At 39.0% G+C, this 21,550-nt stretch overlaps 1 protein-coding gene across 2 annotated transcripts in view; it reads left to right on the top strand.

Annotated features, from left to right (window-relative positions):
- The first annotated feature begins 1,256 nt into the window (after positions 1-1,256).
- The window catches only part of ACYP2 (acylphosphatase 2), a 47,948-nt gene continuing 27,654 nt past the window's right edge, over positions 1,257-21,550 (top strand). Inside the window, exons 1-3 of one of the 2 annotated variants that reach the window (XM_026033806.1) lie at positions 1,257-1,322; positions 3,285-3,301; positions 5,436-5,545. In XM_026033806.1, the coding sequence (XP_025889591.1) occupies positions 3,299-3,301; positions 5,436-5,545 (113 nt within the window). In that variant the 5' untranslated portion in view covers positions 1,257-1,322; positions 3,285-3,298. Of the gene's footprint in view, positions 1,323-3,014; positions 3,044-3,284; positions 3,302-5,435; positions 5,546-21,550 lie in introns of those variants that run through there. The other variant, XM_026033805.1, reaches the window with a different exon arrangement.

The following is a 21,550-nucleotide window of genomic DNA, read 5'->3' as shown; positions in this document are numbered from 1 at the left end:
TATGTTTTATAAATTTTTATGCCTTAGAATCAGGATGTGTTGAATTAGGGACTTAAAACAAAAATGTTTTCATGCTTTCATAAAAACATAGCTGTTGCATATCCAAACTCTAAGAGTAACTGCTTGAAAACAAAAGCACAAAATAAAACAAAATCTACAAAATATATTCTRGCCGCAATAAAATAATTTGTTTGCAAATTTTTATCTGCCATCGTATAGCTTCTGTGTTACTTTCTGTGAGCGGGCCACGATTTTAGACCAGGAGAGGGACAAATTTAGGTCCCATCCACACCAAGTTTGGCTGCAGCCCCGTAACCTGATCCGTGTGCTCATGACCCTGCCCAGGCGCCGTGCTCGGCTTGCCCGAGTGGGCCTGGGCACAGGTGTAGGTGCCCTCCCGCACAGATCCGGGTGCTGGATTTGGGCTTTTGCATTATAAATGGCTCAGCAGACAACTGTTGTAATCAGGRCACCTGACTGTGTTATTGCTATATTATAGATTCTTCTGTAATGTTTTTCATCAGTCAACAACCAAGCAAATGTTTCATTAATCATTTTTTCACTTTTACCCTCATTTTTTTTCTTTATTTTTCCCACAGAGGTAGCCACATCCTCTTCAATGTTCCTCTAACTTTGATTCATTTTTTTTATAAATTTTCTCTAGGTAACGATAATAATTGCAATATATCTAGGCAGACCATCCTCAAAGATTTCATAAAATATTTTTTTTAAATACAGTTTTGCAGTGCAAAGTGATTTTTTGTTTATGGCACAATAACAATAATAAAAAACATCAGAAAGCTTCTTCCTATGCTTCTGTTTTAATATGAGATTTTATTTTTGCCAAACATAGCTTTATTTTCCGGCTTGTTCATTTACACTCAGATATTTTTTCTTGACAGAATACTCTTTTCTACAAGATGCTTAGACTTTACAGGCCTGCAGGAAGACAGCAGAAAGCAGAAGGATTTGCAGTCAAGAGCCTTCCTTTTTCCCTGTGCAGCAAATTTCAGCAAATTCCATTAAGTCAGTATCAGAGTTTAATCTTTTGCTCAGGTGTGAGTTTTCTTTCAGATAGCCTAATAACGTGAACTCAAAGGAAAAGATAATGTGGCAAACTGCCACGAGGACACTAATAAGCTCTAATCGCCCTAAMCAGTCTCACCTGGGACCACTTCCCACCCTCCCTCTGTACCTTGTCTTAAGAGCCTTATTTAAAGTCAGGGGCAAGCACATGTTTCTTTCCTAAGTTACTTGTTGAACGTGGTGTGATAGAGGGAACTTTTTCCAAGTTAAGAGGGGTTAATACCTTGTCAGATCAGGTGAGCACATTATTTAGGAAATGGACGCTGTCTGATTTTATGTCTTATAGAGGTGTAGCTGGAGTAACGTATCAATGGGGGTGCCAGTGGTTCTAGAAATCAAAGCAGAATCATGAAGAATTTTACTCTGCTTTGAAAGTAAAGGTAAATTCCTTGYATATACTACGAAGGTAGGTCTGGGAGTAGGCTGCCAAATGTTGGTGAAAATTCTGTTCACTGTAGTGTTAATCAGAGGAAAGTTGAAAAATCATTGTTACTCTTCTACAATAGGATTAAAGAAAATTTTATGCTTGAAGACATGCAGGCAGGTATTTGGCTTTTTTTTAGGACTGACCACAGATTTAGGAAATACATGGAGGTGGGTGTTCTAGGCCAACATTACTTCCCTAGAGCAAACACCTGAAAGAGGGAGAATAAAACTCAGATTTTCAGTGAGTTCATAATGACTATGTTTCTCAATGATATATACTCATGTTCTCTTATCATTTTGAGTATATTTGAATACAGTATGATGGCTCATRCTGATTATTTTTGTCCTAAACACAAAGGGTTTCATAGTATTATCTTGCAGCATTTTTCAATCCCTGCAAGATGTCTCTAATATTYTGTCAAAAAGGAAGAATTTAGGCTCATCTAGGGGTAGGGAGGGAAGATGTGCAAATCAAAAAACCTGAAGACAACAGCAGTGTGAGGATGGTGGCACGGGGCACCTCTGTGTGCCAGGAGGTTCTCAAGGACAACCATAGCAGGGCTACATTCCCATCCACAGCATGAACCAGTGGAAATAAAAACACCTGAGTCATAATGAGAAAACTTGCTGAAGGTCAAAGTTTCAACAGGAGGAAGGTGCCAGCGCTAGTACTGGAATATGCAGATACTGAGGCCAGATCTGTGCCAGGACAARCTCTGGTGTCAAGGCTGCTGTGAACAGGCTGTTCCTTTGCGTTTTGCTGATAGGTGGCAGCAAGTAACAAAAGGTKTTCAGGCTCTAGTCTTGTCTGCTCCTCCTGGCTGGAGAAAACAAAATGGTGCTACTCTAGCAAAAAGATGAGGATGTAAAAGATGAGGATGTGGTTTAACATACAGCTTAAGTGATATGGCTTTGTCCGTTGTGCTTTTATTCTCCAGAATGCTGGATATTTTCTGTCTTCTATGTGAATGGTTTTGTTCTGTACTGGGTGTAATGGTAGCTTCTCTGGTTGCTGGATGTGCCTCAGGAAAAGCTCTTTCTGCATCTTCATCTCCTTTTAATCTCCCTCTAGGCTTTAGATTCAAGCATGTGAACAACTCCTTTGGGTTATGCTGCCTTGCTGCTAGGGAAAGGAGAAAATTATGTTAATGTCTCCTTATTAGGCAAGTAACTATTGCTTTGGTGTTTATTGTAAAGGCAAGGTTGCCCTGCTGTGGTGAGGGAAGGCTGTGCTCATGYGGAGAAGGCTTGTACAACTATTTCAGTATCGAATTTGGCCTAAAGAGGCTTTTAGGAAGAAGTTAATACAGGGAGGGAGACTGCTCCCGGTCTGCGGCGTTTTAACATTAAAGGGAAATCTCCGCGGCCGCCGCCCCCTTAAGCCACACGAGCCGCGCGTGCGAGCGGCCGCCTTCGCGCGAAGCTTGAGCCTCGCGCGCTGCCGTCCGGCGCGCGCCGCTCGCGCGCTGCCCCCTCCCCGCCGGCGCCGCCGCCATGTCCGCGTCCTACGAGGTGTTCGGCCGCGTGCAAGGTGCGGGCGCGCGGCTGCGCATGCGCGCGCGGGGGCGGCCGTTGCGGCCGTTGAGGGGGAGCGGGGCCGTTGCGGGGCGGGGGGGCAGGGGTGGCGGCGGCTCGGGGCCCTGCCCCCGGCGGGTCCGCGTCCCGCAGCGGGTCGTTGCCCGCAGCCTGGCGAGCGTTTTACGTTAGGTGAAGTTGTCCGCGGCGTTTTTCCCTCCCACACGCGTTGCGCTAACGCCTCTCTGTCTCCGCAGGTGTCTGCTTCCGAATGGTAAGGCGCTGGGCCGCGTCCCCGCGCCGCGGGTCGTGTTTCCCCGGCTAAAAATACGGCCCCGGTGTGCGGAGCGCAAGCACGGGCGCTTGACCTTTCAGTTCTGTGCCGGCTAAGTATTGCACGTGGATCTGGAAGGCCGTAAATGCCGCTTTGAAATTCCTGTTGCACTAAAACACACTTCAAAAAAGTTTATTCGTATAATGCTTATTTTTGTATAGAACTTGGTAATAGCATGTGGCATAACTCAGTAACTCTGGGAAAGTTAACTCTGAATGTCTTGGCTTCTGAAGCCAAGAATTTCCACCTTATTTTTTTTTTTTTTATTCCAGTTAAAATGCAGTACTACTATTTAAGGAAGCTCATAATGCTTTGTTGAATCCATGTGATCTGCAGTTTTAGTCTTTGCAGCTCACAGCCYGCTTGCCAGTTCTGAACATCCAGCAGGGAGCATTGCCAGGTGCAGAAGCTGCATAAAAGGGAGGCCTCATTCTGGAAGCAGCAAGAAACAGCTCTTTCTGAAAATAGGGGCCCGTGCTTAGTATTGGATCTAAAGTTGTTCTGCGTAGTTTGCTATGAAATAGCTCAAAATGGAAACAAATACAGGACTAGAGTATCATACCTTAAATTAAACTGTCCTTTTCCAAGGGATACATATACATGTACAGTTATTTGATGGGCAGGTATGAGCTTGCTCTGCCTACTTTGAGCTCACCTGAGGCCATGAGAACATACATCGTGGTGCCAATCCTAACCTGTTTGCTAGTAGGGCTTATTAGTTTATTGGCTGTATTCCCATACTTTTGGTCATTTTAAGAGGTGGGGGGAAGTTGCTCAATCAGCTTGAAAAGTACTCCTTGCTGGTAGCAGCACTATTCTATATGCTAGACTATGCACAATTTTGTATGGACTTTCTTTTGAAATGTGGTCATATTGACCTGAAGATTAACAGCTGGCATTTAAAGTAGCACACTGTATGTATCTGCTATCTGCATAATATTTGGGGTATTACTGCACATGTGCTAAAACATTTGAYGGCCGTTTCTTAAGCTTCCACAAGAGCTTTAAGTATAATTATTATAGCCATCTGTCTGGTCATGCTCTGTAACTCCATGTAAGAAAACGGACAGTATAGGTTTAAATATATTCTTACACTTCAAATTTATATATATTAAATGTATGAGAAGGTGGTATACTGTGTATTGGCTAATTTGGGTAAATTGGTGAAGTTTTGGCTTTCTGTTCCCTACTGCCTCAGTTTGATGCACATAGTATTRAAAGTGTGTATTTCACATGTATATGATTGACAGAAAATAAAGAGTACTGATGTACTTGAAAGTTCCTTACTTGACCACAAGAAGTGAACAAATGAGAAAGCATGAAAGCAGACCACTGTTGCATTGCAAAATACATGTAAGTGAAGCAGATCAATTAGATAGTGACCTTGTTTGYTTGTAACAGTATCAGCAAAGAGTGGAATTGAAGGGGTGAAAGCCAGGTGGAAAGGATTTATGATGAAATAGAAAAGGAAGTTGACTAAGTTTATATAAGCATGTAACTTAATGATCTTAGATGSTAATTGTTGAAGGGTCAAAAGGCTAGGAGAGACAAACTAAAATAGAATAGGAATTGGAATAGAATAAGGGAATTGGTGATCATGTGGAATTATTAGTCCTTTGATTTTAACTGTATTTAAAAAAAAATCGAGAGCATTTTTTGCCTCTTCTATTTGAAAAAATCTCTCAGGGAAGGTTTCTATACATTTTTTTCTATACAGGAAAAATCTTCAGAAAAGTTATCTTGCTGTTTGCTGTATGCGAGTGCTGGGTGGGACCATCACATCTTTATTTTCATTTTTTTGTAAGGTTATATATTAAAAGATGACAAAGTATTTAAAATGACTTGTATTATGTATGTTTAATTTCACTCCTTTTCTAAATTTGGCTGCTTCTGCTGCAAGTTCAGAATTGGAACATCTTGATATTTGGGTACAAGCATTACTTAGATGTATTTCTTCCAAGTGTGGGTCTTAAAGCTGTGAAAATGGAAGTGATGAAAGTGGAGTTTTAATCAGTAAGCATGTGGTATATGTGCTAGCACTAATTATCCTTTTTTATTATTTTTTTTAATTTAGTACACAGAAGCAGAAGCTAGGAAATTAGGAGTGGTTGGCTGGGTTAAAAATACCAGCAAAGGGACTGTAACAGGCCAGGTACAGGGTCCAGAAGAGAAAGTAAGTGCAATGTAAGTATCTTTGTATTTCTTATCCTCACTCATGTCACTTGCAGAAGTATTTTTAAACTTTCCAGAAGTTTACACATACTTAAAAAGTTGAGGAGATGCATGCTATTATAAGCTCTAAAAGTCTTTAAACTTTAAAAATAGCCTGTAGAGTCAGTTGCTATAAGTTCTCAGTCTAATACAATTTTTTAGAATTTCTTTAAAACGCCTGTTCTTACAAAGTGTGGAAAAAGCTTTTATTCATATGCATAAAGCATATAAATTATTTTAAAAAATACTTCTGTAAGAGTCTAAAGAACTTCTTGAAATGCATGCTCAATGTTCAACTAGAATCAATTTAAAGAAAACTAAGTGTTTTTAAATACAGTGTTTTAGGTATGATAATACACCCATATTTGTAGTAAAACCTTATAGTCTTTGCCAGCTCTAAGTGAATGTTGGAACTTTCTGGTGACTTCAAAAGAAGGCTGTGTTTTTCTTCAAACCTTTGGAAATATAATAAAGCTGTTATTCTGAGGAAACATTGCATGCAAAAGCACAAAGCCCARATCAGCTGTTTCAGACTTTAATTTTTGCAGGTGTATATAAAGAGATTGAGAACAAACCACTGAAATTTAAAAACCACCTTTTCTTTGGAAGTTGTGTTATGGGTGGGCATTATTAATGCAAACTAGGTCAGTGCTTTCACTTACAGGAATTGCTGCAAAACTAAGATAAAGTGAAGTTGACTTTTTGCAAGTAAGAGTTGCACTTTTTGATAAATAAGTTGATGCATGCTTTCCCTAATGTGGCAGAAGTATTTATAGTAATTTTCTTTGGTCTTCAGTTTCATTGTTTATTTTTGGTCTGCAAAGTGTTTGCCGAGCCAGAGAAACACTTGTTTCCTAGGTCAATTTTATATTTTTTTCCTTAAAGAGTTTTGTTATTCTGGTTAGATGGCACTGGTATGTAATTTACAAAATATTTTAACTAATTTAGAACATAGAAGAAGAACATGTGAGAAATCATGTTTTGTTTTTGTTCACTAAAGCTTTTTTAATACTTTTTTCTAAATCAGTTAATTGTTTCTAATTTAAACAGATTTATGTTGAAATTGTTTCTAATTTAAACAGTTTATAAGTTTAGCTCCTGATAGCTTCTGCATTTGCTGGAGCTAGTATTGATGTGGAATGCAGTGTTTTCTTTAATCCTTTTCCTTTAACTATTTGAATGGGTAGAATTGAAAAGAAAATTCTGGACAGAAAGCTTGTGTGTATAGTAKGGGACCTCACAGCAGAACTCTAGAGTAACAAAACTAGACTTGTTGCCTGTATACCACTACCTTACTAACAATTCCAAGCAAGAGAAGCTTTTATTTTTCAATATTACACAACTTTGAATAGGTGTAGCAAGCTGGACTGGCAGTTCAAAAAAAGGCATTAAGGTTTTAGATGTATAGGGTATATGATATGCAGAGCAAATAAAATGTCTTAAATTGTTGTTCATTTCAAGCTAGAAATAATTTTCCCTCTGATGTAGGAGTARATGTTGCATTCCAAAAGTTAGTATAATTTTCTCAAACTTTGAGATAAGGAGTGATAAGTCACTGATGTTAGTGAGTGAGTGTTGAGACAGAAACCAGTCCACTTKGGTTCTGTGTGTGGGCAAGTTTAGCTTTGGTATTATATTGATAAACTTGCACGTGAAGAGGAATTATAATACTATATATAAGCAGCCATTTTGAAATGCCACTTTTTTCTCTTTTTGTACATGTTAGTAGAAAATCAAAATCTGTTTGCATTACAGATTTTGAACAGTTTTTTCAAACCTTTCCAGAATTTAAAATATTCTTTCCTAGATACCAGTGTTTCAAGGTGATACATTAATAGAAATGATTAAACCTATTTATACATTCATAGAAACCATTAAACCTCAAATGCATTCCTATTAGTACTGTGATAAATAAGCAGGGAGAAATTCTTGCACCTGCTTTTACAGGAGTTCCTATTCTGTTTTGTATGTTTTTTCAAGATACTCAGCACTTAAAGGGACCATGTATATGATACTACTTAGAAACTGGAAATTTCATGGTCAGAGTTCTGTTTCAAAGAAAGAGTGAGTCACTCTTGYAAGACGTTTCAAAGCAAGTTCCCAGTGAGTGCTAATTCACATATTGGAGCAATGTGTTACTTCACTTGAGAAGAAGAAAAAAATTTCCAGAATAGTTTTCTATAGCTTTTGATAGCTGTCTTCAAACAATTTCCCTCAAAAGTTCCCAAATTCAACTTGAGCTATAAAAAGGCCTTATTTTCAGAGGTATAGCACCTGGAGTTTTTCCAGTCGCATACTAAAGCTACTAAAATCTTGTCAATTATTTTTCTGCTGTTGACTTAATGCTGGATTCTCTTTTAGGGGGAGAGGGTGGAGACATGGAGAAACGAAGGAAGGGACACCTTTGTTTATCATCACCTTTTTGGATTGCCATACCTCTTAATTCTGTGCTGTGTGCTTTCTAGGGTAGATGAATAGTATGAAAGAAGTATCCTGAACCACACAGAAGGATACTGACCTTGCTGGTTTATTAAAAACTGATAATCTTGGACTAGCACTTGGAATTCAGCCTGGCAGGCTTGAAAGTTTTAGGCTTTGTTTTGGTTCTGAATAGCTAATGGGAGAAAATGTTGGACAATGAGTTGGCCTTCATGTTTTATACTTCTCGTAGGTATCTTTGAATAGCTACTGTAAGAGCCATCTCTTAAAAACAGAAGAATTGTTTTTTCTCAAAGGGGCRTGAACAGACCCAAGTACCTATGTAGGTCTGAGATGCTTGAGGGGCTTGGAGAAGCTGTACCTGTGGTTTACCAAACTGAACTGTTGGTGAGTGCCTCTACAAACACTCAGGATTTTCAGTTTCTTGAAATTTGAGAGGGATTCTACAAATAAACATTCAATTCTAGAACGATAAGGTARGTGTTCCTAAATCATGGAGCTTAATAGTTTAAAAGCAAAACTTGTCTTTCCTTTGGCCTTGTGCTGAACCTTTCAAGCCTCGGGAGTGTCAAGGAGGCCTGTTTTCTTGTGCAGCTTTCTCAGGGCCTGTTCAGATGCATCACTGAAACCTGTTCAGCCTTCTAACTGGAGGGAAAAAAACTCGTTAATATTTAGAGATGTTAGAAGTAATAGAAGACACTTTGGGGGCGAAAAAAACAACCTCAACTTTGAGAGGAAGTATCTACTAAATGTGATAGTGGTTAGTTGAAGTAGACATTTGGTATTGAATTGGATTGCATTTGAAATTATATATAAACTGATTGAGGGTAAGAAAGATCAAAAGTTAAGAGTGGATGTTCYGAACAGAAAGTTATAGGTGAAATATAAGTAATTTTGGACTAAACTTTTCCTCTGGCAATGCTTTTTTGCTTAGAGTAATTTTTTCTGTAGGAATGGGTGTAATAAAACTTCTCATGTTCAAGACTAATATGAAACATTTTTGTTAAACATATTTTGTTTCTGTCCATTTTGCATTACTGTATCAAAGTTGTGATCTAATTAATCTTAATTCTGTCCTAATCTGAAAATCTGCTTTGGGTGATGCTTGTTACTTCCCTTTTCATATACTTTCCTGCTTKAGTCTAATAAGATGAATCATTAAAAATCTGGCTAGGCAGAGCATATAGTAGTGTGAGAGCAGACTTAGCAATCCCTTCTGGTCCATACAGAAGATACAGAAATTTAGGAAAGCTGAGAAAAGATCGAAGGGGATACATGTGGGAAGAATATACTTGCATAAATGAAGACTGAGAAAAAAAAATACATTTCTCATGATAATGAAAGAAACAAGAACATAGCCTGAAAAGAGCAAGGAAGCCAGGAAAACCTGCTGTTCTACAACAGGCAGATAGAAGCAGCTAGACWGGAGGAGGACCAAGGGTAAGTGCTCCTGAGAAGAGGTTAGAGAAAGTGTTAAAGAAGAGGCAGATCTACCCTGCCAGAAGTGTGGAGTGAATATCAAGGCCTGCCTTGTTACAGAGCTGTAATGCTGCAGTGTCTAATGCGAATGGTTCTCTGGCAGCAACCTCTTATTTCTAGTTTTCTGACCTGTTTTTCTTTTACTTTTGTCTTGTTTTGTGTAGCTTTGCAAGGCAAAGCTGGGAAGGGTCCAGCATCTGTCAAGAAAAAGTCCTATATAGGCTGCGAGGTAATATATAATCTGGGAACGAATTATGAGGATCATCCTGGTGGTCTATTTTAGGTATCAATATAAAGTGTTCATAGAATTTAGGTAGAGTGATGGGAACCAGCAGAAGGCAAACAAGACAAAGCAGGAGAGTTGGAGATGCTGCTACCTATCTGTACTTAGAGTTCTCTGATGAAGTGAGAGCCCTTGGGCCATCTGCTGTGAAGGTCACCTGGCTTGGTGATTAGTGACAAGTGCACCTGGCACCTGCAAATGCTGTTGAATAGTTGAAGTTCACTTTAACTACTTTAATATGGAGTCATGTGTGGTCTCTGTTGCCTTCCTATAAATACACATGCAGACTTTCATGTTCTGTCATTAAAAGAAGCTATATGTGGTAAATGGATAAAATTAGTTTTGKTCAGAAAATACTGTATTAAAGCAAAAGGTTCATGAAAAGCACAGAAGACAGGAATCTTGCAAGAAGCAGTGGTACTGATACTAAGTTCCTTTTATGCTGTGAAAACATCAAATTGCTTTACACTTTTTGAGAAAAGTTTCCATAGGTTTTCCTATTAAACAAAACGGAAGAAACATTTTCCCTGATCATGTCTTTGGAGAGCCCTGACTAGTCAAKCTCAATGTTGCTGCTTCATTAGGGAGGTCTTACAGTTCAGGAGGCTGCTGGAGGTGGAATACAGAGGCAGTGGTCTGAGGGTATAGCTGCTTTCCATCYCTGGAGGCAAAATTGCTGCCCTCTTTTGCCAGAGCCTGGTGTTASGCAGTGCACTGCAGCCTGTGTTTTCTAATCTGTGAAAGTAATTATTTTCCTGCTAATGTGGGCTACAATTGTGGTAAGTAGTTGTTTAGAAGACAGCATGGAGAGCAGGCTTTGTGCTGATGTGTGTAGCAGCTTAGGACATTCTGTTTTTATAGGAAAAAGTAGAAAATAAGTTTGAAGGGTTGAGTTTGAAATGTATTCCATATGCAAGAAGCTTAATTCCTTCCCTGACTTGATAGTGTCAATTGTGGGTATAAATCTTTGCTGTAAATTTCTGGCATCTTTGATTTATATTCTGCTGAGAACCTGATTGCACTGAAAATTAGCACAACTTCTGCTCAACTCCTTCAGGCTAGGATTTGCWGTGTGAATTCTACAGAAATGCCGGGAATCTGTGAGGTAGGAATGAGCAGTTTTTGTTTTTAGAATTACTTTAAGAATTATTTTTGAAAACCTCAAGGAAATAAATGTTGAGGCCAATTTTRTATTTTAATTGGGAGATCTTGCAGGTCATTTTAGAGGATATCTTAAAAAAAAAAAAAAAGCCTTTGATCTGTAAACTTGCTTTACTGTAACTTGCCTTTAGACCTCTAGATGGAGCTGTTTGTTCTGCAGATGCTTCCAACAGTACGTGCTTCTTTTGAAATGAATGTTGTTTTAGCCTGTTCTGGTAGAATCCATTTTTGTTCGCTGTGACCTTTCCTTACCGCRTTTTTAGTCTTGTTTTTTTGCTTTTGCTCTTATTGCAATAAGTCAATTGTCTGTAGCCAGTTATCTGTAGATCTTAAAGACTGTATTTCAGTTTTACCTGTTTGCAAGCCAAAGGAACCAAGAATACTGAAACACAGCAAAAGCTAAGCCAGTGCATTTCTGAAATAATAAGAGAATGGTAGGTAAGCTGGAGGACTTCCTTTAGTGTAAATATTACCATTAAATGGGAGAGAGAAGAGAATCCCTGTTTCTTTTTCAGAAAGCTTTGTAATACAAAGATTCTTACTATAGTATTTTGTGAATTTTTTTCTTCATTTTATTCATCAGGTAAGGCCAGAGTATTGGTAGTCTGTGTAGCTGTTGCCATAGCAACCTGCCTTGGTGCATGAGGAATCATTTTCCCATGAGATTTTTTAATCTTTGATAGCATATTAAGGTAAGATGAGACTCTGGTGTGTAGATGGTTCAGAATGTATGCCAAAGATCAAAGATTTCAGGTCAGGATGTCATATTTCAAAATGTAAAATCTTAAAAATTTCTTTAGTCACCAATAATATATAGCAGCATATGAAATGTTATTGCTGTCTTTGTAGAAAGATATAATATTAAAAATAGACTTGCCCTTTTAGTAGCTGAATAATAATTGAACTGGAGTGATTTCATTTTAAGTATTAATTATCAGTTGAGAAATATGTATCAAAATACAAAATTGCTCTTTTGTAAGAATATTAATGTGTATCTGCATAGAAAAATCTAGATTTTTTTACCCTTTAGAGAATTACAAGGGCAGGTGGAGCTCTGAATTACTGAATATTGCAACTTCCACTTTGTTTTCATTTGGTATTTGGCAGTTGCATCCAGAATTTCTCTGCATACTAACTAGCATTGAATTCTTCAAAATATTTATTGCCAGTGGGTGGTAACAGTTAAAGCTCTACTGGGGTTTTGTTTTGCTGAATAAATCTTCTACCTACATCATATTAAGGAGATATCTGTAATTGGGCTAAAAAATAATAGCTTTTTCAAATCTGGATCTTTGAATTGTTTGCAGAGAATAGCTCTGGTGTGAATAGAACAAAATGCTAGTTAAAATTATTCCATGCAGTTATTTTTTGATTTTAATATCCAGTTTTAATATTCAATATGTTATAAAATTAAGAGGCTTTATTCAATTAAGGCTAAAATTAAGGCTTTATTCAATATATTGAGGTTTTCATATACTGAGGTTTTCCTACCTCAAAAAATCTGTTTTAGAATTTTCAGCTCAAAAAATCTAAAAGTTTGAGATTAATACAGTAATTTTTTCTACACATGTAGGTAGGCATGATGGTAGAAGTGAAGCTGCAGACATATACATCATGTTTTCAAAATAGGCTTTGACTAGTATGATGGTGAATGTTACTGTCCATTTTTCTCATAAATGTTGCTTATTGTTCTTTGACTGTGACTGCTTGATGCTACTTAAGACTGAAAGGCTAAATTTTTACAGGATAAATTGCAAGCTGAAATTTGGTGTTACTGATGACTCAGAAGGAAATGAAACCTTGTTCTCTGGAATTTTATTTAGCAGTTCTGAGCTAAATAAGAAAAGCTCTAATTACTTTTCCTTGTAGCAGCTGTACATGGCTTAAAGGGAAGGAGTGGATGGGGTGAGGCAGAGGTATCTTGTTGTGGCTAGCGAGAACAGACCCTAGCAGGTAGCAGTGATGGGGGCTGTGCAGTGCACAGGCCCAGCTGGGGTCTGCAAGGCCTTGCCTTGGTTCTGCCTTTGCCTGCTAATATTTACAGCAGTGTCCTCTGCTGAAATCCCCTTTGTTAGTCACATATTGATTCTGCAAAATGCAGTTTTTTTCCCCCTTGGACAAAGAGTGGTTGAAGGAATTGCTGCATAGCTCTCTGAAGAGCACACCAGCAGCCCAGCCAGGAATAGACCTGGACTCCTGGCACAAGCCCTGTCCTTTGCACTGTGCTTTATTGTCACTGTTGCTGTTTAGTTGGAAATGCTGCATACCCACTGAAGCTTTTAAAGCACTCTTATGTCCTTCTGGGTATGGTCTTGCTCCTGCATTTAGTGTAAAAATAAGTGTCTTCCAGTTTTTTGTGTTAGGATGTGAAAATGYTCCTGATGTTTGACCTTGTTGATTCTGTTCTTTTGTCTTGCAGTCTGTAGATTGCTGTATCTGAGTGGAATAGGACTTCTGTTTTACGAGGAGTCTCATTTCTGATCCTGGAAGTGTTCCTATTTAGCAATGTAGCTTAACCATTTGTTAAATTAGTGCTAGTTTATTTTGATAACTAAGTTTATAATACAAATACTTCATTAGGATACACTCAGTACCATCTTGGAGCTTGACCCTTATGTCTTCTTCGCCTTTTGAGTATCAGTTTTTTGAAAGAACACGAACTTAGTTTATTGATTTTGGAAAATAAAACAAAGGTCATGTTTCCCACGGACATTTAAGGTTACTAGGGTAGGGCAGTGTTTACTTCTCATGGCTATTCTTGGTTCTTTAGAAACTATTTTTAAAAAGATCTGTTTAATCCTAACAGATTGGTAATCTTGTTTCCATCTTTCCTTTTAGGGATGGTTGTGTTTTTTCACTTCAAGAATCAGTTCCCTGGTGTGAATGAATACATCGGCTCATTTTTTCCACTGACTTTCAACATTTTTTTTTCAGGTAGATCTTTAAACTCTTGGTGCAGCTTGAGACAGAAAATTTAGAGTGGAGTTCAGAACTCCTGGRCACTTTAGAATCATAGTGCAAACTTTCATGCTATAGTTTAGTCTCCTACTGAAAACACAAGTCTATTGAAATATTTTCATTTACTGGGTGGAAGAGGGCCATCTTTTTCCATCAGCTTATATTTAATACCTAAATTGATCCTTGTCCTCTGAAGCTGCAGGAAATGCCTAATTGCTTTACTGGGACCAGTATAACTTCAGTTCATTAAAAATTTAAGACATTCCATACTTTGTAGGTCTCTGGAAGGAGGAGAGTAAAGATACAGATTGTACATATTTTGTCTTGTGTTCCCTATCAGTGGGCAAATGTTTAARTTTTAGATAAAGAGAAAATGGATTGAGACAATACACGGTGTTGCTTTATTTTATATATTCAGATCTTCTATTAGATGTTGCTTCTGCATTTAGGAAGGACCATAAGCTGCTTYCTGGTTCCCAGAATGAACAGGAGTAGCAGCAGCCTGGACATGTTGGTGTGTGATCTTYTGTGATGGTGGTTCTGTGGGGATGTTGCATCAGTGCTGCAGAGTCCTTTACTGGTGATAATGCTCAAAGTGTTGARCTCCTCCAACCTCCATGATTTGCTTAGCCCATGATGTCTGTGGTAACCAATGCTCAGCTCTCATATCTGCGTGGTTGAAAGCAAGAGGGACTGTAAGGTCATGTTGAATTGTACCCCAAGCACAGCCTAAGGAAATTATTCTCAGTATTCATACTGAAGAAAGGTTGTTCCAGATATCTTGAGTGCACTTACACAATGTTTACAGAAATACTATGAATAAAAGTTKTAAACTGGTGCTTGCAAAGGAGACTTTTCTACTCCATTTTAGCAACAGAAGTATCTTTGCTGTTAAAAAAAAAATGGCTTTTTTGTAACAGATGGATAATTCAGTAAAAGCATGTACTTGAAAAGCATAGGCTTCTTTGAAACGTTACAGATACTGCCTGGGTGTATGCAGTACAAAATAAAGCTAGTACTTAGTGCAGAGGTTTAAAAGCCTGTCATATCTAATGTGGCTTATTGTGCTGCCCTCATTGCTGAGACCATGTGTGCACTGCCTTCTGCAGGCACCGTCGTCTTGTGTTGAAACAGCCAGAAGCTGTAGGGCTGTTCACCCAGCAAAGGAGCAGTGAGCCCAAGCTCATATATTCTGCCTGTCAGTTGGGTTTGCCAGCTTGAGCTTGGTGCTTCAGCAGTGACACTGTGCAGCTTCCACTCACTGTAGCACAGGGCAGAACTTGCTGATGTTTGCATGTAGAAAATCCCGTAAACGTAATGGGAATGAGTTGAAGAATCTTGTAGCTTCCTGTAGAAAAGACTTAGGCATTGGTGGCATGGATTATTTATAGGTACRCACATAATTATGTGTAACTCCAGTGATTAAAGACTCCCATATGGCAAAAGGATGCCTATCACTGTTTACATGGCATTGATTTGATCAGGTTGACAACTTGATATTTCAGCAAGGGAAAAACTACTAAGAGGATGGAGCTTGTCTTTCTGGTCTAAAAATTAAGGTAAARTATGGAAATCAGCGTTAAAAGACCATTTTTGATTATAACACCAGCACTGGCAAGTTAGGATAGAAGAGAACTGGTTTTCCCAGCAACCTGCTATTTCACAATGCTTCAGTTTCATCACTGATCTTTCCCCTTGGTGGCTAAAGGAGCTTGTTTTCATTCTTGCGTTTGCTGCTTTATATTTATGAGGATTAATAATCCAATAAGGAGCAAGCCTGTTAAGTCCAGTTCTCTAAAGAGGGATAAAGGGCATTTTTCTTGGACCAGAGACTTGTTTTTATAACGTCCAAGAGAAAGCTGTGTGAAACTAATATTAAAGTTGTGTATAATAAGGATTTAAAGACATCCTTTGCAGGAATGATGCAGCTATCCCCAAAACAAGTGCTAGTAACTAGGCAAAGAGATTCAAGTTTAAGATGCTTAACATCAGTGTAATTAACCTATTGCTTTGTTGCAGGCTTGGTGAGATGTATAGTGCAAAACCAAACCCATGTGCTTCAGTGTTTGCGAATGACTGTTCTTCATTAATGTGTTTTATTCTCCAGATTAGTTGATATTAACCTATTTCACATTAAATTTTGGGAATTTGAATCAACTTGAAAATTTGAACAATTTATCTAATGCCAGTAATTTATCAGTCATTTTCGAATATTACAACAAAGTAGGAACACGTGGAATGGCTTGTAAGAATGACTCTGTGAAAGAACATGGAAWGCACATACTAGCTGCATGAGGGAAGAACTGCGATGTAATTGTGCTCTAGTGAATCCTAAAAGGACAGATTTATTGGATAGATATAACTGCTGTATTTCATGGGTGTTCCTAGATGTCAATCATTGGGATGAAACATAACTTCACTCTGGTAGTATGTGTAAYGTACAGTGTTGCAGCAGCTTTTAATCTTGGTATTTTTTAACCTTCAGGAAGCTCATGCAGTCAGTCTGTTTTTCTGTAATGGAAACATCAATACATTTTTTGTRGCCTTTGCTATACAAAAAAACCACCCTGTTCCATGGAACATCAGTAAGTTTGCAATTAAAAACAATAGAAAGGCTGATATATATACCTTCTGACTTTTAGGGTTAGGGGACTGTAGTCTAAGTGGGTTTTCTGTCACATATGTGACTGTACAGAGGAATAGGAAGGTGGGTAGGTCCTGGTTTATTGGGAGAACTGTGAAGCCTTTCCTTGATCCTGACAGCTGTGTAACTTATTTCACAAGTTATTGTATTACTGAGAATTCATTGGCAAACTATGTTCACTTTACTGTATTTGTGTATTATGACTATGCATTTAAGATGTATGTACTTAAGATATGTCCTTTGCTAATAGGAGAGGAAAATTCTAAAATTGCTTTTGCTGCATTTTTCTGTTGCTGATACCTTATGGCAATAGAAAAGGAAACAGGTATCTGATTAATTTTCTAATACTCTTTTCCATTGCCCTGCTGGATAAGTTCATTAGATAAATCAATTTTAGTCCTCTGTTGTCCAGCTCTTCTTTTCCAGCTCCTCATTTGGTTCCTTTTTCTTGTACTCCAAGGAAAGTGTTGATATAAGTTAGTGCTCTGAGGACTTTTCCCCAGAACTATGCTGCATGTTACTAAGTGTCCTGCAGAGTTAACGTTGCTCTCTGTGGGTGGCTGTTTTGTGTTCTGGTGGTGGCATTTGTGTGGGTGGGTTTTTTCCTTATGCAGCTTCTCTGTCAAGGGGGCACTGCAGGCTGGCTGTATAGAGAATTGATTTAGACAGACCCTGAGACACTGGGCTCGGGCCTTCCTTTTGATCTAGATTTCATTTGCTGTAATCRGAGGCTGTTTGGCCACTGGCTGAGAGGCTTTCTTTTCAGAGCTGAGATTCTACATGAGACTTCTCTGCCTCAGGTAGAACAGTTGGCTGTTTTAATCTATAATGAATACTGTGCTCCTGTACCTCTGTGCATAATTTTCATGGATTTTCATACTTGCATATTGTAATGTTGTGGGCCCTTCTTGCTGATGCCTGCTGCTAAGGGAACAAAGGAAGCAAGTTTGAAAAAATCTGGGAAGTATTCAGAACTTAATGAAAGAAAAACATGGTTTAAAATGGGAAGTTATTTTACCTGTCTGCAAAAGATTCCTTGAACTTCCCATGTCTGTTCTGATGGGATAGGGTCCTGGACAAATATCCTTCCTAAAAGCCACAGAATTGTAGTGTTAAGTAGAAAACAAGCCATGTGGGTCTGTTACAGATCTCCCAGCAATTGCTGGGAGATTGTGGTCGTCATATTTTTTGATCTGAGCAGGTTTGGTTTGCGATATAGGGACTCACCTGAAATCTTGTTATGCTGTGCAAATATTAATCCTGAGCCTTTGGCACTGCTCTGTAATGTAATACAGAACTGGGTTACGTTCCCTGAAACTACCTTTCAGGATCAGTCCTTGGAAACTTTGAGTGAGCACAGCTTTGAACCCTTCAGTCTGTGTAGATTAAAGTTGTTTTTGAAATAAAAGAGTTCTCTTACAGAGAAGATGTTATAAAGAATTTGGGAAGTGAGATGGCTTGGCTGTATAATCTAAAGGGGTGGGGAAGAGCGATGGCTGCTGCTGTGGTGCTGAGCTCTCCCAGGCTTTGGCAGCTTGTGCAGACAGGGCTAGGAGCCTAGAAATCACCATGTGCAGTGGGGAGCTGTAGAGCCTCTGCCTGGAGAGCKCTGCGGAGGCCGCTCCAGAGCTGGGAGTGTTGGGAGCCCTGGTCTTGAGCAAGCAGTTGGTTATRCCTGTATCCTCTTCCTGGGAATATTGTAAATAGAGGTTTATTTGTGCTGTTGCAACTGACAGTTGCTTGTTCTGCTGCTTTACTTGGCTGGGGAACCCCCTTGGGCAGTGTTTGGTTCAGAGACAGCAGAGCATGTTTGCTCTTCCCTGGTGTTAGACTTGGACATCACTTGTGTGGTGTCTAGTTAAGTTTATAAAGTTGGTAGGGAGGGAGGGGAAATCATTGCTAGGATATGGTCAGACAACCAGGGCTCCCATGAAGCCTCACAGAAAGACTGCAGTTTGCTTGGCTGTTTTTCCAGTTCTCTTTGTTAGAGCCTGAATTGCCATATTATGCTGCTGCCCCCTCAAACACTCAGCATTAATCCCCACAGTGTGTTGTGGGAGACCTGCTAGGGAGAGCAAAGCTGATTGAATGTTGGATGTCCTGGTGATGAACTCTGCTAACACAGTTGTCGTTGTTTGTGTTTTCAGCTTTCAGGAACTGCTGTTCTCTCAATTGGGGGGAAAAGTGCTGAGTTTTAGTGTGAATGGAAAGAGAAATGTCTCTGCTCAGTCTAAACATCAAAGTACTTCGTATGTTAAGTGTGCCAGGGGTGTCAGGATTTTCATCAACTTTGTCTAAAGCTTTAGATCAAATTCATTTGTATATTACCAAGTTTACTAACTACTTTCTTGATGACTGGAAGTGCCTAAATGACTTAAAACCACTGGAAGTTTTTAACAGTCAAAACATGAATCTTGGTTGAGAAAGTGGATTTTTGAATTTGTTCTGCTGCTAATCATGAAGTGTGCACCTCAGTGGTAAGTCATAGGGATGGAGGATTGAATGGTTTCAGAATAAAAATGTCTGGGAAGAAAGTATATATCTTAGTACTGATAGCTTTCTGATTTTTTTGTTAAAATTCAAAATACTTCAAAGGACATGATATTTCTCAACCTTCCTTTAAGTTTACTTTCCTTTTAGGTGACCTGATTATATGAATTGAAATTGCAAACTGCTGTCAATATATACGCATCTGACCCATTTTAAGTTATGTCATTGAATTATCTTATCTGTTTAATTTTCTAAGCCAACTAAAATAGGCAGTTTGGCATTTTTCATGTTTGTTAACCCCTTGGTGCACTTGCTGTGCCCTTTAGTTTACCTAAACCTGAAATCAGTTCTGCTTTTAACTTCAATTATTTAAGATATTAAAGCCTCCTTCTAGCTGCTTATTTCTGTACCTCCTTTGGTGATTACTGTAGCAAATCTGGAATATGTGGGATGTTTGTTAGCTAGATTGCAGAGTAGTTTTAGGTTAAAATCACTAATCAATGTGACCTAATTTCATTTCTTGAAGTAAATAATGTGTGTTCAAAATTCCTTTCATCAGTTTTACTGTATGTAACTTGCAGTGGGAGGGCAGGAGGGAGCAGCTGGTGGTCATGACAGCTTTAATCTTTTCGTCTGGGTTCAGGAGAGATCATGTTTTCCTATCCTTAAAATCCTACTGATGTTAAACAATATAAATCAAAAATGGGACTCGGGATCCCAATCTGCTTTGTTGCTTTATTCTCTTATTATAAGAGGAGGTCCTCCTACCAAAGAATAAATAATAAAGGATAATACCAAAGAGGGGAGAGCAGTAATTTACAAATTAAGAACAATAGCACAGTTAAGTGATTTGCCTGAAATCACACAGGAGGTGTTCCAAACTATGACTTCATCTTGTTTTTAGAGTCTTCCTCCAGCCCTTTGCCACTTGGTTCGTTGTCCCTCTGTTTCTCTAGAGTTTAAAAACAAAGTAAAATTATTTGACTGTCTGTTTTATACCTGTTATTAATCAGAAAGTTTTTAATCAGAAATTAATCATTTGCTTTTTTAGCTTTTGTGCAATGGATGCAAAGGGATTTTTTTATACTAGTTATCAACATTTTTTGTTAAATGCTAACATTAATGATAATTGGACAATTACATAATTTTATCTTTGGCTAGTGTCCAYACGGATGGATCCTGAGCCATAGCAGTCTGGAATGGCAAGTACAAGCTACTAATGGTTTCAGTGAGTACTTGTAAACAAGGTCAGCTCAGCAGGCGTTCAGGGTATCGTGTATGAAATGTGATGCCTTCTTCATTATCCTTTCAAAGGGATTTGGAAGCAGTCAGGATTTCTGTGCCGTGCTGTCTGAGCATACAGTAGGCTTCTCAGTGTTTGGAGACTCATTGGTAAACTTGCAGACCTGTAGGCTTTTTACTGAAATTGTATGTTATCTTATCAGATGTTTCTTTGTCAGAACTTAGTCAGCTATTTACTAAGTTTAGAGTAACACAAACTCTTATGTAACTTTGTGCCCAGTTTATTGTTTTTAGATACTATTAAAGATTTTTTTGCTGTTATCCCCAGCCCGGGATACCTGGAAGGTGAACAACACAAATATTAAGCCACATACATCCTGAAAAATGCTAAATATTTTGCTATTTCATGTTTAGAACAAGCAGGTGTATTTATAAATGGTTCTGTTTTCTGGTAGCTAGGCATGCTGGATATGCCTGYGGGTGGCAAATGGAAATGGCCAAGTACGGAGCGGGCAGGAACTTGCTTGTTGCTGGGCCAGACGCCAGTGTCGGCCGTGTCCAGGAGGCCGGGGCGCTCCCAGCCCTGCTGCTGCCTCCGAAGGGATCCAGCTGCCCCATGTCCTCCTGCCTCCACCCCAGCAACAGCCCCGGAGGAGGTTGCGCTGCCCTATTGGCTCCCTGCTCCTGACGGGGCTGTAGCTCCTCATTCCCAGCGGAGTAAAGCACCATGTTAATTGCCATAGTTGGAGTCCTGTGTGGAAATTAGTCTGCTTCCAAGGGGATCATGTCACTGAGAATGTGACTCCCTGCAGAAAGGCATGAAAAGTCTGTTACAATGTAGTTTGAAAATAGAACTTACTAAAATGCTCCAAATCTTTTTCCAGCTGCTATGACTATCAAAGCTATGACCCAAGTCTCAAAATGGAGAGCTTGTCTCCATGTGTGGAGCCCAGGTGTCTAGTGGAGCCCTCTGCATGCACAGACCTGTCTGGGYGTGATCTTCCTTTCTACACCGTGATGCATGTGTGGGAAGCCATTGCCTTACTCTGCTTCATTACCTGTTCAGAATCACATCATATACTCTTGAAATATAGGGCACTTAGCAGAAAGAGCATATTTGCTTCCTCCTTTGCCAGGTGATATGTGGTTCMTAACCCAATATTTATTAGTAAAGTGGCAGAGCACAGAAAGCAGTGTGTATTCCCTCTGGTTAATGCAAGCCTGGGGCCCAAGCAGCACAGCATTTGCTTGCAGCACTGGCATCCCTGGGAGGCAATTAGTT

Source organism: Nothoprocta perdicaria, unplaced genomic scaffold, assembly GCF_003342845.1.
Source record: "Nothoprocta perdicaria isolate Ctin4 unplaced genomic scaffold, notPer1 scaffold_133, whole genome shotgun sequence".
NCBI lineage: Eukaryota > Metazoa > Chordata > Aves > Tinamiformes > Tinamidae > Nothoprocta > Nothoprocta perdicaria.
This window is presented reverse-complemented; position numbering and strand designations above follow the sequence as displayed.